Here is a 22,061-nt window from a genome sequence, read left to right on the forward strand (position 1 = left end):
CTGTCCTGGGAGTGTTTGATGGGGACAGTGTAGAGGGAGCTTTACTCTGTATCTAACCCCGTGTTGTACCTGTCCTGGGAGTGTTTGATGGGGACAGTGTCGAGGGAGCTTTACTCTGTATCTAACCCCGTGCTGTACCTGTCCTGGGAGTGTTTGATGGTGACAGTGTAGAGGGAGCTTTACTCTGTATCTAACCCCGTGCTGTACCTGTCCTGGGAGTGTTTGATGGGGACAGTGTCGAGGGAGCTTTACTCAGTATCTAGCCCCGTGCTGTACCTGTCCTGGGAGTGTTTGATGGGGACAGTGTAGAGGGAGCTTTACTCAGTATCTAGCCCCGTGCTGTACCTGTCCTGGGATGTTTGATGGGGACAGTGTAGAGGGAGCTTTACTCTGTATCTAACCCCGTGCTGTACCTGTCCTGGGAGTGTTTGATGGGGACAGTGTAGAGGGAGCTTTACTCTGTATCTAACCCCCGTGCTGTACCTGTCCTGGGAGTGTTTGATGGGGACAGTGTAGAGGGAGCTTTACTCTGTATCTAACCCCGTGCTGTATCTGTCCTGGGAGTGTTTGATGGGGACAGTGTAGAGGGAGCTTTACTCTGTATCTAACCCCGTGCTGTACCTGTCCTGGGAGTGTTTGACGGGGACAACAAATGAAAGATTGAACCGGGCACCTCTCAGTTTTGTAACCTCGGTGTATATTTAGTGAGCAGTCTGACGGTTGGTCACAAATGGACCTTACGACGAAATAACAACTGGACACGTGAAAAGAACAAAGTGGCCGGACTGTAAACCCGGGAGACGAACACATTTCTCCGTTCACGCGTCGGCCCTTTTGGACTCCGACTTGACGATGGTGATGACGCCGGTCGTGGCCACCCGGGTGGGCACCAGTGTGCCCTTGCCCATGGAGCGGGCGAAGGTTTGCAAAGCAAGGTAGCGGGCCCTGAGGGAGTCCAGCTCGCCTCTCATGCTGGTGTTCTCGCGCGCGAGTCCATCCACCTCGGCAGCCAAGGCCGTCCGCTGGATCTCCAGCTCCTCGCGCTGAGAGACGCGCTTCTCCCGGCAGCTGGCCGCATAGCCGCGATTCTTCAGCGTCCTCCTGCGCTGCTTCAGCCGAGCGACCTCGTCCTTCGACAGGCCTCGGAGCTGCTGGTTTAAGTCGCGCACAGTCAGCTGGATGAGTTCATGGTCGCTGAGGGCTGCGAGCCCAGACTCCTTCTTGGCCTGTGAGGAAAGAAGGACCGTTTCAGTCACATGTCTGCCGGTAATAGATACCTTGTCACTCCCGAAAGGAGGGAATGCGATTGCTGCCTTCAACACAATGCATCCCCAAATCAACCTCAATCCCAAAATAATCCCTGTGCACTGTGTACACAAATAATCCCCACTCACTGTGCACTGTGTCCCAGAGTAATCCCCACTCACTGTGCACTGTATCCCAGAGTAATCTCCGCTCACTGTGCACTGTATCCCAGAGTAATCCCCGCTCACTGTGCACTGTATCCCAGAGTAATCTCCGCTCACTGTGCACTGTATCCCAGAGTAATCCCCGCTCACTGTGCACTGTATCCCAGAGTAATCCCCGCTCACTGTGCACTGTATCCCAGAGTAATCTCCGCTCACTGTGCACTGTATCCCAGAGTAATCCCCGCTCACTGTGCACTGTATCCCAGAGTAATCTCCGCTCACTGTGCACTGTATCCCAGAGTAATCTCCGCTCACTGTGCACTGTATCCCAGAGTAATCCCCACTCGCTGTGCACTGTATCCCAGAGTAATCCCCACTCACTCTGCACTGTATCCCAGAGTAATCTCCGCTCACTGTGCACTGTATCCCAGAGTAATACCCACTCACTGTGCACTGTATCCCAGAGTAATCTCCGCTCACTGTGCACTGTATCCCAGAGTAATACCCACTCACTGTGCACTGTATCCCAGAGTAATCTCCGCTCACTGTGCACTGTATCCCAGAGTAATCCCCACTCGCTGTGCACTGTATCCCAGAGTAATACCCACTCACTGTGCACTGTATCCCAGAGTAATCTCCGCTCACTGTGCACTGTATCCCAGAGTAATACCCACTCACTGTGCACTGTATCCCAGAGTAATCTCCGCTCACTGTGCACTGTATCCCAGAGTAATACCCACTCACTGTGCACTGTATCCCAGAGTAATCTCCGCTCACTGTGCACTGTATCCCAGAGTAATCCCCACTCGCTGTGCACTGTATCCCAGAGTAATCCCCACTCACTCTGCACTGTATCCCAGAGTAATCTCCGCTCACTGTGCACTGTATCCCAGAGTAATCCCCACTCACTGTGCACTGTGTCCCAGAGTAATCCCCACTCACTGTGCACTGTATCCCGGAGTAATCTCCGCTCACTGTGCACTATCCCAGAGTAATCCCCGCTCACTGTGCACTGTATCCCAGAATAATCCCCGCTCACTGTGCACTGTATCCCAGAGTAATCTCCACTCACTGTGCACTGTATCCCAGAGTAATCCCCATTCATTGTGCACTATCCCAGAGTAATCCCCGCTCACTGTGCACTGTATCACAGAGTAATCCCTGTGCACTGAATCCCAGAATAATCCCCGCTCACTGTGCACTGTATCCCAGAGTAATCTCCACTCACTGTGCACTGTATCCCAGAGTAATCCCCATGCACTGTGCACTGCATCCCAGAGTAATCCCCACTCACTGTGCACTGTATGCCAGAGTAATGCCCGCTCACTGTGCACTGTATCCCAGAGTAATCCCTGTGCACTGTATCCGAGAATAATCCCCACTCACTGTGCACTGTATCCCACAGTAATCCCCACGCACTGTGCACTGTATCCCAGAGTAATACCCACTCACTGTGCACCGGATACCAGAGTAATCCCCACTCACTGTGCATTGTATCCCAGAGTAATCCCCATTCACTGTGCACTGTATCCCAGAGTAATCCCTGCTCACTGTGCATTGTATCCCAGAGTAATCCCCACTCACTGTGCACTTTATCCCAGAGTAATCCGCAGGCACTGCACATGTCCCAGAGCAATCCCCGCTCACTGTGCATTGTATCCTAGAGTAATCCCCACTCACTGTGCTTTGTATCCCAGAGTAATCCCCTCTCACTGTGCACTGTATCACCAAATGATCCCCACTCACTGTGCACTGTGTCCCAGAGTAATCCCCACTCACTGTGCACTTGATCCCAGAGTAATTCCCACTCACTGTGCACTGTATCCCGGAGTAATCCCCTCTCACTGTGCACTGTGTCCCAGAGTAATCCCCACTCACTGTGCACTGTGTCCCAGAGTAATCCCCACGCACTGTGCACTGTGTCCCAGAGTAATCCCCACGCACTGTGCACTTGATCCCAGAGTAATCCCCACTCACTGTGCACTGTGTCCCAGAGTAATCCCCACTCGCTGTGCACTGTATCCCAGAGTAATCCCCACTCACTGTGCACTGTATCCCAGAGTAATCCCCACTCATTGTGCACTATATCCCAGAGTAATCCCCACTCACTGTGCACTGTATCCCAGAGTAATCCCCACTCACTGTGCACTGTATCCCAGAGTAATCCCCAGGCACTGTGCACATGTCCCAGAGTAATCCCCACTCACTGTGCACTTGATCCCAGAGTAATCCCCACGCACTATGCACTGTGTCCCAGAGTAATCCCCACTCACTGCATTGTATCCCAGAGTAATCCCCACTCACTGTGCACTGTATCCCCAAATAATCCCCCCTCACTGTGCTCTGTATCCCAGAATAATCCCCACTCACTGTGCACTGTGTCCCAGAGTAATCCCCACACACTGTGCACTGTGTCCCAGAGTAATCCCCACTCACTGTGCACTTGATCCCAGAGTAATCCCCACTCACTGTGCTTTGTATCCCAGAGTAATTCCCACTCACTGTGCACTGTATCCCAGAGAAATCCCCACTCACTGCATTGTATCCCAGAGTAATCACCACTCACTGTGCACTGTATCACCAAATAATCCCCACTCACTGTGCACTGTATCCCAGAATAATCCCCACTCACTGTGCACTGTATCCCCAAATAATCCCCCCTCACTGTGCACTGTATCCCAGAATAATCCCCACTCACTGTGCACTGTGTCCCAGAGTAATCCCCACTCACTGTGCACTATATCCCAGAATAATCCTCACTCATTGTGCACTGTATCCCCAAATAATCCCCACTCACTGCACTGTATCCCAGAATAATCCCCACTCACTGTACACTGTATCCCAGAGTAATCCCCACTCACTGTGCACTGTGTCCCAGAGTAATCCCCACGCACTGTGCACTGTGTCCCAGAGTAATCCCCACGCACTGTGCACTTGATCCCAGAGTAATCCCCACTCACTGTGCACTGTGTCCCAGAGTAATCCCCACTCGCTGTGCACTGTATCCCAGAGTAATCCCCACTCACTGTGCACTGTATCCCAGAGTAATCTCCGCTCACTGTGCACTGTATCCCAGAGTAATCTCCGCTCACTGTGCACTGTATCCCAGAGTAATCCCCACTCGCTGTGCACTGTATCCCAGAGTAATCCCCACTCACTCTGCACTGTATCCCAGAGTAATCTCCGCTCACTGTGCACTGTATCCCAGAGTAATACCCACTCACTGTGCACTGTATCCCAGAGTAATCTCCGCTCACTGTGCACTGTATCCCAGAGTAATACCCACTCACTGTGCACTGTATCCCAGAGTAATCTCCGCTCACTGTGCACTGTATCCCAGAGTAATCCCCACTCGCTGTGCACTGTATCCCAGAGTAATACCCACTCACTGTGCACTGTATCCCAGAGTAATCTCCGCTCACTGTGCACTGTATCCCAGAGTAATACCCACTCACTGTGCACTGTATCCCAGAGTAATCTCCGCTCACTGTGCACTGTATCCCAGAGTAATACCCACTCACTGTGCACTGTATCCCAGAGTAATCTCCGCTCACTGTGCACTGTATCCCAGAGTAATCCCCACTCGCTGTGCACTGTATCCCAGAGTAATCCCCACTCACTCTGCACTGTATCCCAGAGTAATCTCCGCTCACTGTGCACTGTATCCCAGAGTAATCCCCACTCACTGTGCACTGTGTCCCAGAGTAATCCCCACTCACTGTGCACTGTATCCCGGAGTAATCTCCGCTCACTGTGCACTATCCCAGAGTAATCCCCGCTCACTGTGCACTGTATCCCAGAATAATCCCCGCTCACTGTGCACTGTATCCCAGAGTAATCTCCACTCACTGTGCACTGTATCCCAGAGTAATCCCCATTCATTGTGCACTATCCCAGAGTAATCCCCGCTCACTGTGCACTGTATCACAGAGTAATCCCTGTGCACTGAATCCCAGAATAATCCCCGCTCACTGTGCACTGTATCCCAGAGTAATCTCCACTCACTGTGCACTGTATCCCAGAGTAATCCCCATGCACTGTGCACTGCATCCCAGAGTAATCCCCACTCACTGTGCACTGTATGCCAGAGTAATGCCCGCTCACTGTGCACTGTATCCCAGAGTAATCCCTGTGCACTGTATCCGAGAATAATCCCCACTCACTGTGCACTGTATCCCACAGTAATCCCCACGCACTGTGCACTGTATCCCAGAGTAATACCCACTCACTGTGCACCGGATACCAGAGTAATCCCCACTCACTGTGCATTGTATCCCAGAGTAATCCCCATTCACTGTGCACTGTATCCCAGAGTAATCCCTGCTCACTGTGCATTGTATCCCAGAGTAATCCCCACTCACTGTGCACTTTATCCCAGAGTAATCCGCAGGCACTGCACATGTCCCAGAGCAATCCCCGCTCACTGTGCATTGTATCCTAGAGTAATCCCCACTCACTGTGCTTTGTATCCCAGAGTAATCCCCTCTCACTGTGCACTGTATCACCAAATGATCCCCACTCACTGTGCACTGTGTCCCAGAGTAATCCCCACTCACTGTGCACTTGATCCCAGAGTAATTCCCACTCACTGTGCACTGTATCCCGGAGTAATCCCCTCTCACTGTGCACTGTGTCCCAGAGTAATCCCCACTCACTGTGCACTGTGTCCCAGAGTAATCCCCACGCACTGTGCACTGTGTCCCAGAGTAATCCCCACGCACTGTGCACTTGATCCCAGAGTAATCCCCACTCACTGTGCACTGTGTCCCAGAGTAATCCCCACTCACTGTGCACTGTATCCCAGAGTAATCCCCACTCATTGTGCACTATATCCCAGAGTAATCCCCACTCACTGTGCACTGTATCCCAGAGTAATCCCCACTCACTGTGCACTGTATCCCAGAGTAATCCCCAGGCACTGTGCACATGTCCCAGAGTAATCCCCACTCACTGTGCACTTGATCCCAGAGTAATCCCCACGCACTATGCACTGTGTCCCAGAGTAATCCCCACTCACTGCATTGTATCCCAGAGTAATCCCCACTCACTGTGCACTGTATCCCCAAATAATCCCCCCTCACTGTGCTCTGTATCCCAGAATAATCCCCACTCACTGTGCACTGTGTCCCAGAGTAATCCCCACACACTGTGCACTGTGTCCCAGAGTAATCCCCACTCACTGTGCACTTGATCCCAGAGTAATCCCCACTCACTGTGCTTTGTATCCCAGAGTAATTCCCACTCACTGTGCACTGTATCCCAGAGAAATCCCCACTCACTGCATTGTATCCCAGAGTAATCACCACTCACTGTGCACTGTATCACCAAATAATCCCCACTCACTGTGCACTGTATCCCAGAATAATCCCCACTCACTGTGCACTGTATCCCCAAATAATCCCCCCTCACTGTGCACTGTATCCCAGAATAATCCCCACTCACTGTGCACTGTGTCCCAGAGTAATCCCCACTCACTGTGCACTATATCCCAGAATAATCCTCACTCATTGTGCACTGTATCCCCAAATAATCCCCACTCACTGCACTGTATCCCAGAATAATCCCCACTCACTGTACACTGTATCCCAGAGTAATCCCCACTCACTGTGCACTGTGTCCCAGAGTAATCCCCACGCACTGTGCACTGTGTCCCAGAGTAATCCCCACGCACTGTGCACTTGATCCCAGAGTAATCCCCACTCACTGTGCACTGTGTCCCAGAGTAATCCCCACTCGCTGTGCACTGTATCCCAGAGTAATCCCCACTCACTGTGCACTGTATCCCAGAGTAATCCCCACTCATTGTGCACTATATCCCAGAGTAATCCCCACTCACTGTGCACTGTATCCCAGAGTAATCCCCACTCACTGTGCACTGTATCCCAGAGTAATCCCCAGGCACTGTGCACATGTCCCAGAGTAATCCCCACTCACTGTGCACTTGATCCCAGAGTAATCCCCACGCACTGTGCACTGTGTCCCAGAGTAATCCCCACTCACTGCATTGTATCCCAGAGTAATCCCCACTCACTGTGCACTGTATCCCCAAATAATCCCCCCTCACTGTGCTCTGTATCCCAGAATAATCCCCACTCACTGTGCACTGTGTCCCAGAGTAATCCCCACACACTGTGCACTGTGTCCCAGAGTAATCCCCACTCACTGTGCACTTGATCCCAGAGTAATCCCCACTCACTGTGCTTTGTATCCCAGAGTAATTCCCACTCACTGTGCACTGTATCCCAGAGAAATCCCCACTCACTGCATTGTATCCCAGAGTAATCACCACTCACTGTGCACTGTATCACCAAATAATCCCCACTCACTGTGCACTGTATCCCAGAATAATCCCCACTCACTGTGCACTGTATCCCCAAATAATCCCCCCTCACTGTGCACTGTATCCCAGAATAATCCCCACTCACTGTGCACTGTGTCCCAGAGTAATCCCCACTCACTGTGCACTATATCCCAGAATAATCCTCACTCATTGTGCACTGTATCCCCAAATAATCCCCACTCACTGCACTGTATCCCAGAATAATCCCCACTCACTGTACACTGTATCCCAGAGTAATCCCCACTCATTGTGCACTGTATCCCAGGGTAATCCCCACTCACTGTGCTCTGTATCCCAGAGTAATCCCCACTCACTGTGCTTTGTATCCCAGAATAATCCCCACTCACTGTGCACTGTATCCCCAAATAATCCCCACTCACTGTGCACTGTATCCCAGAGTAATCCCCACTCACTGTGCACTGTATCCCCAAATAATCCCCACTCTCTGTGCACTGTATCCCAGAGTAATCCCCACTCACTGTGCACTGTATCCCCAAATAATCCCCACTCTCTGTGCATTGTATCAATCCCAGAATAATCCCGCACTATCCCTGTATCTCTCCATATCCATCCCCAACTAATCCCCATGATATTTTGAAATTCCCTGGATTCTGCAATGGTCCCGGTGGATTGGAAACATGCGATTGTAACTCCCATAATCAAAAAGGGTGAGAGGCAGAAAGTAGGAAGCTGTAGACTGGTTAGCTTAACCCCTGTGCTGGGAACGTTACTGGATTTTATCATGAAGGAGGAGATGACTGGACCTTTGGAAAGACAAAGCTCGATCCACCAATGTCAGCGTGGTTTTACGAAGGGTTTACTTGCAGAGTTCTTTGAGGATATAACCAGTAAGATGGATAATGGGGAACCTGTGGATGTGGTATATCCAGACTTCTAGGAAATGTTTCACAAGGGTGCTGAATAAAAGGCTGACCCAGAAGGTGAGTCCGCAGGGGATTAGGACTAGAGGTCTAGATTGGATTGAGGATTGTCTGACTGACAGAAAGCAGAGGGTCGGGTTAAATGGGTCCTTCTCTGGCTGGTGAACTGTAACCAGCGGGAGCTGCAGGGGTCAGTCCCCAGGCCTCAACAGGTCACAATCTGTAAATGCTCTGCAAAGCAGGGACAGAGTGTAACGCAGCAAAATTTGCAGATGATACTAAAATAGGTGGGAAGGCAGGCAGTGAAGAGGAGATACAGAGTTTACAGATGGATATAGAAAGGCGAGGAGATTGGGCCAAGATTTGGCAGATGGAGTTTAATGTGGATAAGTGTGAGGTTATCCATTTTGGTCGAAAGAATTGTCAGGTAAATTATCGAAATGGAAAGCAGATTGAAATGCGGCTGGACAGAGAGATCTGGGTGTCTTTATTCATAAATCGCAGAAGGTCAGTATGCAGATGCAGCAGGTAATTAAAAAGGCAAATGCAATTTTTAAAAAATAAATTTAGAGCACCCAATTCATTTGTTTCAATTAAGGGGCAATTTAGCGCAGCCAATCCACCCACCCTGCACATCTTTGGGTTGTGGGGGCGAGGCCCACGCAGACACGGGGAGAATGTGCAAACTCCACACGGACAGTGACCCGGGGCCGGGATCGAACCTGGGACCTCGGCGCCGTGAGGCAGCAGTGCTAACCCACTGCGCTCAAATGGAATGTTAGCGTTTATTGCGAAGGGACTGGAGTATAAAAGTCGACAAGTGTTGTTGCAATTGTGTAGGGTGTTGGTGAGACCACATCTGGAGTGTTGTGTCCAGTTTGGTCTCCTGATTTGAGGAAGGAGCTGGTGGCATTGGAGGCGGTTCAGAGGAGGGTCACCAGATTGAGTCCGGGGATAAAGGGTTAACTTATGAGGAAAGATTAAACAGTTTGGGCTCATACTCGCTGGAGTTTAGAAGGATGAGAGGGAATCTGATCGAGGTGTATAAAATACTAAAATGGATTGATAATGTAAACGTAGAACAAATGTTCCCCCTTGTGGCGAGGTTTAGAATGAGAGGCCAGAGAGAGAGGTTGCGAGGCGGTAGATTTAGAACTGAGATGAGGAGGAACTACTTCTTGCAGACGGTGGTGAATTTGTGGAACTCACTGTCCCACTGCGCGGTGGAGTCTGTCATTACATGTTTTCAAGATATGGAGAACAAGTAGCGAGGTGGATTTGAGCCCAGGGAGAGATCAGCCATGATCTGATGGGATGGCAGAGCAGGGTCGAGGGGCTCAATTGCCGACTTCTGTTCCTAATCCATATGTTCCTAATCCAAATGCCCCACTCTCTCACCAGAGCCGTGTATCAATCCTCATGTATTATAGGTTAAATCTCTCCCTACCTGACCCGTCAAACACTACCAGGACAGGGACAGCACGGGGTAAGATACAGAGTAAAGCTCCCTCTACACTGTCCCCATCAAATATTCCCAGGACAGGTACAGCACGGGGTTAGATACAGAGTAAAGCTCCCTCTACACTGTCCCCATCAAACATCCCAGGACAGGTACAGCACGGTGTTAGATACAGAGTAAAGCTCCCTCTACACTGTCCCCATCAAACACCCCCAGGACAGGTACAGCACGGGGTTAGATACAGAGTAAAGCTCCCTCTACACTGTCCCCATCAAACACTCCCAGGACAGGTACAACACGGGGTTAGATACAGAGTAAAGCTCCCTCTACACTGTCCCCATCAAACACTCCCAGGACAGGTACAGCACGGCGTTAGATACAGAGTAAAGCTCCCGCTACACAGTCCCCATCAAACACTCCCAGGACAGGTACAGCACGGGGTTAGATACAGAGTAAAGCTCCCTCTACACTGTCCCCATCAAACACTCCCAGGACAGGTACAGCACGGTGTTAGATACAGAGTAAAGCTTCCTCTACACTGTCCCCATCAAACACTCCCAGGACAGGTACAGCACAGGGTTAGATACAGAGTAAAGCTCCCTCTACACTGTCCCCAGCAAACAGATCCAGGACAGGTACAGCACAGGGTTAGATACAGAGTAAAGCTCCCTCTACACTGTCCCCATCAAACACTTCCAGGACAGGTACAGCACAGGGTTAGATACAGAGTAAAGCTTCCTCTACACTGTCCCCATCAAACACTCCCAGGACAGGTACAGCACAGGGTTAGATACAGAGTAAAGCTCACTCTACACTGTCCCCAGCAAACAGTCCCAGGACAGGTACAGCACAGGGTTAGATACAGAGTAAAGCTCCCTCTACACTGTCCCCATCAAACTCTCCCAGGACAGGTACAGCACGGGGTTAGATACAGAGTAAAGCTCCCTCTACACTGTCCCCATCAAACACTCCCAGGACAGGTACAGCACGGGGTTAGACACAGAGTAAAGCTCCCTCTACACTGTCCCCATCAAACACTCCCAGGACAGGTACAGCACGGGGTTAGATACAGAGTAAAGCTCCCTCTACACTGTCCCCATCAAACACTCCCAGGACAGGTACAGCACGGGGTTAGATACAGAGTAAAGCTCCCTCTACACTGTCCCCATCAAACACTCCCAGGACAGGTACAGCACGGGGTTAGATACAGAGTAAAGCTCCCTCTACACTGTCCCCATCAAACACTCCCAGGACAGGTACAGCACGGTGTTAGATACAGAGTAAAGCTCCCTCTACACTGTCCCCATCAAACACCCCCAGGACAGGTACAGCATGGGGTTAGATACAGAGTAAAGCTCCCTCTACACTGTCCCCATCAAACACTCCCAGGACAGGTACAACACGGGGTTAGATACAGAGTAAAGCTCCCTCTACACTGTCCCCATCAAACACTCCCAGGACAGGTACAGCACGGCGTTAGATACAGAGTAAAGCTCCCGCTACACAGTCCCCATCAAACACTCCCAGGACAGGTACAGCACGGGGTTAGATACAGAGTAAAGCTCCCTCTACACTGTCCCCATCAAACACTCCCAGGACAGGTACAGCACGGTGTTAGATACAGAGTAAAGCTTCCTCTACACTGTCCCCATCAAACACATCCAGGACAGGTACAGCACAGGGTTAGATACAGAGTAAAGCTCACTCTACACTGTCCCCAGCAAACAGTCCCAGGACAGGTACAGCACAGGGTTAGATACAGAGTAAAGCTCCCTCTACACTGTCCCCATCAAACACTTCCAGGACAGGTACAGCACGGGGTAAGATACAGAACAAAGCTCCCTCTACACTGTCCCCATCAAACACTCCCAGGACAGGTACAGCACGGGGTTAGATACAGAGTAAAGCTCCCTCTACACTGTCCCCATCAAACAATCCCAGGACAGGTACAGCACGGGGTTAGATACAGAGTAAAGCTCTCTCTACACTGTCCCCATCAAACAATCCCAGGACAGGTACAGCACGGGGTTAGATACAGAGTAAAGCTCCTCTACACTGTCCCCATCACACACTCCCAGGACAGGTACAGCACGGGGTTAGATACAGAGTAAAGCTCCCTCTACACTGTCCCCATCAAACACTCCCAGGACAGGTACAGCACGCGGTTTGATACAGAGTAAAGCTCCCTCTACACTGTTCCCATCAAACGCTCCCAGGACAGGTACAGCACGGGGTTAGATACAGAGCTAATCTCCCTCTGCACTGTCCCCATCAAACATCCCAGGACAGGTACAGCACGGGGTTAGGTACACAGTAAAGCTCCCTCTACACTGTCCCCATCAAACATCCCAGGACAGGTACAGCACGGGGTTAGACACAGAGTAAAGCTCCCTCTACACTGTCCCCATCAAACACTCCCAGGACAGGTAGAGCATGGGGTTAGATACACAGTAAAGCTCCCTCTACACTGTCCCCATCAAACATCCCAGGACAGGTACAGCACGCTGTTAGATACAGAGTAAAGCTCTTTCTACACTATCCCCATCAAACACTCCCAGGACAGGTACAGCACGGGGTTAGATACAGAGTAAAGCTCTTTCTACACTATCCCCATCAAACACTCCCAGGACAGGTACAGCACGGGGTTAGATACAGAGTAAAGCTCCCTCTACACTGTCCCCAACAAACATTCCGAGGACAGGTACAGCACGGGGTTAGATACAGAGTAAAGCTCCCTCTACACTGTCCCCATCAAACTCTCCCAGGACAGGTACAGCACAGGGTTAGATACAGAGTAAAGCTCCCTCGACACGGTCTCCATCAAACACTCCCAGGACAGGTACAGCACGGGGTCAGATACAGAGTAAAGCTCCCTCTACACTGTCCCCAACAAACATTCCGAGGACAGGTACAGCACGGGGGTTAGATACAGAGTAAAGCTCCCTCTACACTGTCCCCAGCAAACAGTCCCAGGACAGGTACAGCACAGGGTTAGATACAGAGTAAAGCTCCCTCTACACTGTCCCCATCAAACTCTCCCAGGACAGGTACAGCACGGGGTTAGATACAGAGTAAAGCTCCCTCTACACTGTCCCCATCAAACACTCCCAGGACAGGTACAGCACGGGGTTAGACACAGAGTAAAGCTCCCTCTACACTGTCCCCATCAAACACTCCCAGGACAGGTACAGCACGGGGTTAGATACAGAGTAAAGCTCCCTCTACACTGTCCCCATCAAACACTCCCAGGACAGGTACAGCACGGGGTTAGATACAGAGTAAAGCTCCCTCTACACTGTCCCCATCAAACACTCCCAGGACAGGTACAGCACGGGGTTAGATACAGAGTAAAGCTCCCTCTACACTGTCCCCATCAAACACTCCCAGGACAGGTACAGCACGGTGTTAGATACAGAGTAAAGCTCCCTCTACACTGTCCCCATCAAACACCCCCAGGACAGGTACAGCACGGGGTTAGATACAGAGTAAAGCTCCCTCTACACTGTCCCCATCAAACACTCCCAGGACAGGTACAACACGGGGTTAGATACAGAGTAAAGCTCCCTCTACACTGTCCCCATCAAACACTCCCAGGACAGGTACAGCACGGTGTTAGATACAGAGTAAAGCTTCCTCTACACTGTCCCCATCAAACACATCCAGGACAGGTACAGCACAGGGTTAGATACAGAGTAAAGCTCACTCTACACTGTCCCCAGCAAACAGTCCCAGGACAGGTACAGCACAGGGTTAGATACAGAGTAAAGCTCCCTCTACACTGTCCCCATCAAACACTTCCAGGACAGGTACAGCACGGGGTAAGATACAGAACAAAGCTCCCTCTACACTCTCCCCATCAAACACTCCCAGGACAGTTACAGCACAGGGTTAGATACAGAGTAAAGCTCCCTCTACCCTGTCCCCATCAAACACTCCCAGGACTGGTACAGCACGGGGTTAGATACAGAGTAAAGCTCCCTCTACACTGTCCCCATCAAACACTCCCAGGACAGGTACAGCACGGGGTTAGATACAGAGTAAAGCTCCCTCTACAAACACTCCCAGGACAGGTCCCGCACCGGGTTAGATACAGAGTTAAGCTCTCACTGCACTGTCCCCATCAAACATCCCAGGACAGGTACAGCACGGGGTTAGATACACAGTAAAGCTCCCTCTACACTGTCCCCATCAAACACTCCCAGGACAGGTACATCATGGGGTTAGATACAGAGTAAAGCTCCCTCGACACTGTCCCCATCAAACACTCCCAGCACAGGTACAGCACGGGGCTAGATACAGAGTAAAGCTCCCTCTCCACTGTCCCCATCAAACACTCCCAGGACAGGTACAGCACGGGGTTAGATACAGAGTAAAGCTCGCTCTACACTGTCCCCATCAAACACTCCCAGGACAGGTACAGCACGGGGTTAGATACAGAGTAAAGCTCCCTCTACACTGTCCCCATCAAACAATCCCAGGACAGGTACAGCACGGGGTTAGATACAGAGTAAAGCTCCCTCTACACTGTCCCCATCAAACACTCCCAGGACAGGCACAGCACAGGGTTAGATACAGAGTAAAGCTCCCTCGACACGGTCCCCATCAAACACTCCCAGGACAGATACACCACGGGATTAGATACTGAGTAAAGCTCGCTCTACACTGTCCCCATCAAACACTCCCAGGACAGGTACAGCACGGGGTTAGATACAGAGTAAAGCTCCCTCTACACTGTCCCCATCAAACAATCCCAGGACAGGTACAGCACGGGGTTAGATACAGAGTAAAGCTCTCTCTACACTGTCCCCATCAAACAATCCCAGGACAGGTACAGCACGGGGTTAGATACAGAGTAAAGCTCCTCTACACTGTCCCCATCACACACTCCCAGGACAGGTACAGCAAGGGGTTAGATACAGAGTAAAGCTCCCTCTACACTGTCCCCATCAAACACTCCCAGGACAGGTACAGCATGGGGTTAGATACAGAGTAAAGCTCCCTCTACACTGTCCCCATCAAACACTCCCAGGACAGGTACAGCACGGGGTTAGATACAGAGCTAATCTCCCTCTGCACTGTCCCCATCAAACATCCCAGGACAGGTACAGCACGGGGTTAGGTACACAGTAAAGCTCCCTCTACACTGTCCCCATCAAACATCCCAGGACAGGTACAGCACGGGGTTAGACACAGAGTAAAGCTCCCTCTACACTGTCCCCATCAAACACTCCCAGGACAGGTAGAGCATGGGGTTAGATACACAGTAAAGCTCCCTCTACACTGTCCCCATCAAACATCCCAGGACAGGTACAGCACGCTGTTAGATACAGAGTAAAGCTCTTTCTACACTATCCCCATCAAACACTCCCAGGACAGGTACAGCACGGGGTTAGATGCAGATTAAAGCACCCTCGACACGGTCCCCAACAAACATTCGGAGGACAGGTACAGCACGGGGGTTAGATACAGAGTAAAGCTCCCTCTACACTGTCCCCATCAAACACTCCCAGGACAGGTACTGCACGGGGTTAGATACAGAGTAAAGCTCCCTCTACACTGTCCCCATCAAACACTCCCAGGACAGGTACAGCACAGGGTTAGATACAGAGTAAAGCTCCCTCTACACCGTCCCCATCAAACACTCCCAGGACAGGTACAGCTCGGGGTTAGATACAGAGTAAAGCTCCCTCTACACTGTCCACATCAAACACTCCCAGGACAGGTACAGAATGGGGTTAGATACAGAGTCAAGCTCCCTCTACACTGTCCCCATCAAACACTCCCAGGACAGGTACAGCACGGGGTTAGATACAGAGTAAAGATCCCTCTACACTGTCCCCATCAAACACTCCCAGGACAGGTACAGCATAGGGTTAGATACAGAGTAAATCTCCCACTACACTATCCCCCATCAAACACTCCCAGGCCAGGTACGGCACGGGCTTAGATACAGAGTAAAGCTCCCTCTACACTGTCCCCATCAAACACTCCCAGGACAGGTACAGCATAGGGTTAGATACAGAGTAAATCTCCCTCTACACTATCCCCCATCAAACACTCCCAGGCCAGGTACGGCACGGGCTTAGATACAGAGTAAAGCTCCCTCTACACTGTCCCCATCAAACACTCCCAGGACAGGTACAGCACGGGGTTAGATACAGAGTAAAGCTCCCTCGACACTGTCCCCATCAAACACTCCCAGGACAGGTACAGCACGGGGTTAGATACAGAGTAAAGCTCCCTCTACACTGTCGCCATCAAACACTCCCAGGACAGGTACAGCACGGGGTAAGATACAGAGTAAAGCTCCCTCTCCACTGTCCCCATCAAACATCCCAGGACAGGTACAACACGGGGTTAGGTACAGAGTAAAGCTCCCTCGACACTGTCCCCATCAAACACTCCCAGGACTGGTACAGCACGGGGTTAGGTACGGAGTGAAGCTCCCTCTACACTGTCCCCATCAAACACTCCCAGGACAGGTACAGCACGGGGTTAGATACAGAGTAAAGCTGCCTCTACCCTGCCCTATCAAACACTCCCAGGACAGGTACAGCATGGTGTTAGATACAGAGTAAAACTCTCTCTGCAGTGTCCCCAACAAACACTCCCAGGACAGGTACAGCACGGGATTAGATACAGAGTAAAGCTCCCTCTACACTGTCCCCATCAAACACTCCCAGGACAGGTACAGCACGGGGTTAGATACAGAGTAAAGCTCCCTCTACACTGTCCCCATCAAACACTCCCAGGACAGGTACAGCACGGGGTTAGATACAGAGTAAAGCTCCCTCTACACTGTCTCCATCAAACATCCCAGGACAGGTACAGCACGGGGTAAGATACAGAGTAAAGCTCCCTCTCCACTGTCCCCATCAAACATCCCAGGACAGGTACAGCACGGTGTTAGATACAGAGTAAAGCTCCCTCGACACTGTCCCCATCAAACACTCCCAGGACTGGTACAGCACGGGGTTAGGTACGGAGTGAAGCTCCCTCTACACTGTCCCCATCAAACACTCCCAGGACAGGTACAGCACGGGGTTAGATACAGAGTAAAGCTGCCTCTACCCTGCCCTATCAAACACTCCCAGGACAGGTACAGCATGGTGTTAGATACAGAGTAAAACTCTCTCTGCAGTGTCCCCAACAAACACTCCCAGGACAGGTACAGCACGGGAATAGATACAGAGTAAAGCTCCCTCTACACTGTCCCCATCAAACACTCCCAGGACAGGTACAGCACGGGGTTAGATACAGAGTAAAGCTCCCTCTACACTGTCCCCATCAAACACTCCCAGGACAGGTACAGCACGGGGTTAGATACAGAGTAAAGCTCCCTCTACACTGTCTCCATCAAACATCCCAGGACAGGTACAGCACGGGGTTAGATACTGAGTAAAGCTCCGTCTACACTGTCCCCATCAAACAATCCCAGGACAGGTACAGCACGGGGTTAGATACAGAGTAAAGCTCCCTCTAGACTGTCCTCATCAAACACTCCCAGGACAGGTACAGCACCGGGTTAAATACAGAGTAAAGCTCCCTCGACACGGTCCCCATCAAACACTCCCAGGACAGGTACAGCACGGGGGTTAGATACAGAGTAAAGCTCCCTCGACACTGTCCCCATCAAACACTCCCAGGACAGGTACTGCACGGGGTTAGATACAGAGTAAAGCTCCCTCTACACTGTCCCCATCAAACACTCCCAGGACAGGTGCAGCATGGGGTTAGATACAGAGTAAAGTACCCTCTACACCGTCCCCATCAAACACTCCCAGGACAGGTACAGCACGGGGTTAGATACAGAGTAAAGCTACCTCTCCACTGTCCCCATCAAACACTCCCAGGACAGGTACAGCATGGTGTTAGATACAGAGTAAAACTCTCTCTACAGTGTCCCCAACAAACACTCCCAGGACAGGTACAGCACGGGGTTAGATACAGAGTAAAGCTCCCTCTACACTGTCCCCATTAAACACTCCCAGGACAGGTACAGCACGGGGTTAGGTACGGAGTAAAGCTCCCTCTACACTGTCCCCATCAAACATCCCAGGACAGGTACAGCATGGGGTTAGATACAGAGTAAAGCTCCCTCGACACTGTCCCCATCAAACACTCCCAGGACAGGTACAGCACGGGGTTCGTTACAGAGTAAAGCTCCCTCGACACTGTCCCCATCAAACACTCCCAGGACAGGTACAGCACGGGGTTAGATACGGAGTAAAGCTCCCTCTACACTGTCCCCATCAAACACTCCCAGGACAGGTACAGCACGGGGTTAGACACTGAGTAAAGCTCCCTCTACACTGTCTCCATCAAACACTCCCAGGACAGGTACAGCACGGGGTTAGATACAGAGTAAAGCTCCCTCTACACTGTCCCCATCAAACACTCCCAGCACAGGTACAGCACGGGGTTAGATACAGAGTAAAGCTCCCTCTACACTGTCCCCATCAAACACTCCCAGGACAGGTACAGCAAGGGGTTAGACACTGAGTAAAGCTCCCTCTACACTGTCTCCATCAAACACTCCCAGGACAGGTACAGCACGGGGTTAGATACAGAGTAAAGCTCCCTCTACACTGTCCCCATCAAACACTCCCAGGACATGTACAGCACCGGGTTAAATGCAGAGTAAAGCTCCCTCGACACGGTCCCCATCAAACATTCCCAGGACAGGTACTGCACGGGGTTAGATACAGAGTAAAGTACCCTCTACACCATCCCCATCAAACACTCCCAGGACAGGTACAGCACGGGGTTAGATACAGAGTAAAGCTCCCTCTACACTGTCCCCATCAAACACTCCCAGGACAGGTGCAGCATGGGGTTAGATACAGAGTAAAGTACCCTCTACACCATCCCCAACAAACACTCCCAGGACAGGTACAGCACGGGGTTAGATACAGAGTAAAGCTCCCTCGACACTGTCCCCATCAAACACTCCCAGGACAGGTACAGCACGGGGGTTAGATACAGAGTAAAGCTCCCTCTACACTGTCGCCATCAAACACTCCCAGGACAGGTACAGCACGGGGTAAGATACAGAGTAAAGCTCCCTCTCCACTGTCCCCATCAAACATCCCAGGACAGGTACAACACGGGGTTAGGTACAGAGTAAAGCTCCCTCTAGACTGTCCTCATCAAACACTCCCAGGACAGGTACAGCACGGGGTTAGATGCAGAGTAAAGCTCCCTCGACACTGTCCCCATCAAACACTCCCAGGACAGGTACAGCACGGGGTTAGATACTGAGTAAAGCTCCCTCGACACTGTCCCCATCAACCACTCCCAGGACTGGTACAGCACGGGGTTAGGTACGGAGTAAAGCTCCCTCTACACTGTCCCCATCAAACACTCCCAGGACAGGTACAGCACGGGGTTAGATACAGAGTAAAGCTGCCTCTACCCTGCCCTATCAAACACTCCCAGGACAGGTACAGCATGGTGTTAGATACAGAGTAAAACTCTCTCTACACTGTCCCCATCAAACACTCCCAGGACAGGTACAGCACGGGGTTAGATACAGAGTAAAGCTCCCTCTACACTGTCCCCATCAAACACTCCCAGGACAGGTACAGCACGCGGTTTGATACAGAGTAAAGCTCTCTCTACACAGTACCCATCAAACACTCCCAGGACAGGTACAGCATGGGGTTAGATACAGAGTAAAGCTCCCTCGACACTGTCCCCATCAAACACTCCCAGGACAGGTACAGCACGGGGTTAGATACAGAGGAAAGCTCCTTCTACACTATCCCCATCAAACACTCCCAGGACAAGTACAGCACGGGGTTCGATACAGAGTAAAGCTCCCTCGACACTGTCCCCATCAAACACTCCCAGGACAGGTACAGCACGGGGTTAGGTACGGAGTAAAGCTCCCTCTACACTGTCCCCATCAAACACTCCCAGGACAGGTACAGCAAAGGGTTGGATACAGAGTAAAGCTCCCTCTACACCGTCCCCATCAAACACTCCCAGGACAGGTACAGCACGGGGTTAGATACAGAGTAAAGCTCCCTCTACACTGTCCCCATCAAACACTCCCAGGACAGGTACAGCACGAGGTTAGATACAGAGTAAAGCTCCCTCTACACTGTCCCCATCAAACACTCCCAGGACAGGTACAGCACGGGGTTAGATACAGAGTAAAGCTCCCTCTACACAGTCCCCATCAAACACTCCCAGGACAGGGACAGCACGGGGTTAGATACAGAGTTAAGCTCCCTCTACACTGTCCCCATCAAACATCCCAGGACAGGTACAGCACGGGGTTAGATACACAGTAAATCTCCCTCTACACTGTCCCCATCAAACACTCCCAGGACAGGTACAGCACGGGGTTAGATACAGAGTAAAGCTCCCTCTACACTGTCCCCATCAAACACTCCCAGGACAGGTACAGCACGGGGTTAGATACAGAGTAAAGCTCCCTCTACACTCTCCCCATCAAACACTCCCAGGACAGGTACAGCAAAGGGTTGGATACAGAGTAAAGCTCCCTCTACACCGTCCCCATCAAACACTCCCAGGACAGGTACAGCATGGGGTTAGATACACAGTAAAGCTACCTCTACACTGCCCCCATCAAACATCCCAGGACAGGTACAGCACGGTGTTAGATACAGAGGAAAGCTCCTTCTACACTATCCCCATCAAACACTCCCAGGACAGGTACAGCACGGGGTTCGATACAGAGTAAAGCTCCCTCGACACTGTCCCCATCAAACACTCCCAGGACAGGTACAGCACGGGGTTAGGTACGGAGTAAAGCTCCCTCTACACTGTTCCCATCAAACACTCCCAGGACAGGTACAGCAAAGGGTTGGATACAGAGTAAAGCTCCCTCTACACTGTCCCCATCAAACACTCCCAGGACAGGTACAGCACGGGGTTAGATACTGAGTAAAACTCCCTCGACACGGTCCCCATCAAACATTCCCAGGACAGGTACAGCACGGGGGTTAGATACAGAGTAAAGCTCCCTCTACACTGTCCCCATCAAACACTCCCAGGACAGGTACTGCACGCGGTTAGATACAGAGTAAAGCTCCCTCTACACTGTCCCCATCAAACACTCCCAGGACAGGTGCAGCATAGGGTTAGATACAGATAAAGTACCCTCTACACTGTCTCCATCAAACACTCCCAGGAAAGGTACAGCTCGGGGTTAGATACAGAGTAAAGCTCCCTCTACACTGTCCACATCAAACACTCCCAGGACAGGTACAGAATGGGGTTAGATACAGAGTCAAGCTCCCTCTACACTGTCCCCATCAAACACTCCCAGGACAGGTACAGCACGTGGTTAGATACAGAGTAAATCTCCCTCTACTCTATCCCCCATCAAACACTCCCAGGCCAGGTACGGCACGGGGTTAGATACAGAGTAAAGCTCCCTCTACACTGTCCCCATCAAACACTCCCAGGAAAGGTACAGCACGGGATTAGATACAGAGTAAAGCTCCCTCTACACTGTCCCCATCAAACACTCCCAGGACAGGTACAGCACGGGGTGAGATACAGAGTAAAGCTCCCTCTACACTGTCCCCATCAAACACTCCCAGAGCAGGTACAGCATGGGGTTAGATACAGAGTAAAGCTCCCTCTACACTGTCGCCATCAAACACTCCCAGGACAGGTACAGCACGGGGTAAGATACAGAGTAAAGGTCCCTCTCCACTGTCCCCATCAAACATCCCAGGACAGGTACAACACGGGGTTAGGTACAGAGTAAAGCTCCCTCGACACTGTCCCCATCAAACACTCCCAGGACAGGTACAGCACGGGGTTAGATACAGAGTAAAGCTCCCTCGACACTGTCCCCATCAAACACTCCCAGGACTGGTACAGCACGGGGTTAGATACAGAGTAAAGCTGCCTCTACCCTGCCCTATCAAACACTCCCAGGACAGGTACAGCACGCGTTTAGATACAGAGTAAAGCTCTCTCTACACCGTCCC

General features: G+C 51.3%; 1 protein-coding gene across 1 annotated transcript in view; it reads right to left on the reverse strand.

Moving 5' to 3' along the window:
- Positions 1-680: 680 nt before the first annotated feature.
- LOC140399587 (transcription factor MafK-like) overlaps positions 681-22,061 on the reverse strand; it is a 168,641-nt gene continuing 147,260 nt past the window's right edge. The window contains exon 2 of the mRNA XM_072489123.1: positions 681-1,226. Coding sequence (XP_072345224.1) covers positions 819-1,226 — 408 coding nt within the window. The 3' untranslated portion in view covers positions 681-818. The remainder of the gene's footprint in view (positions 1,227-22,061) is intronic.

The sequence above is a fragment of the Scyliorhinus torazame genome, chromosome 23 (genome assembly GCF_047496885.1).
Source record: "Scyliorhinus torazame isolate Kashiwa2021f chromosome 23, sScyTor2.1, whole genome shotgun sequence".
Taxonomy (NCBI): Eukaryota; Metazoa; Chordata; class Chondrichthyes; order Carcharhiniformes; family Scyliorhinidae; genus Scyliorhinus; species Scyliorhinus torazame.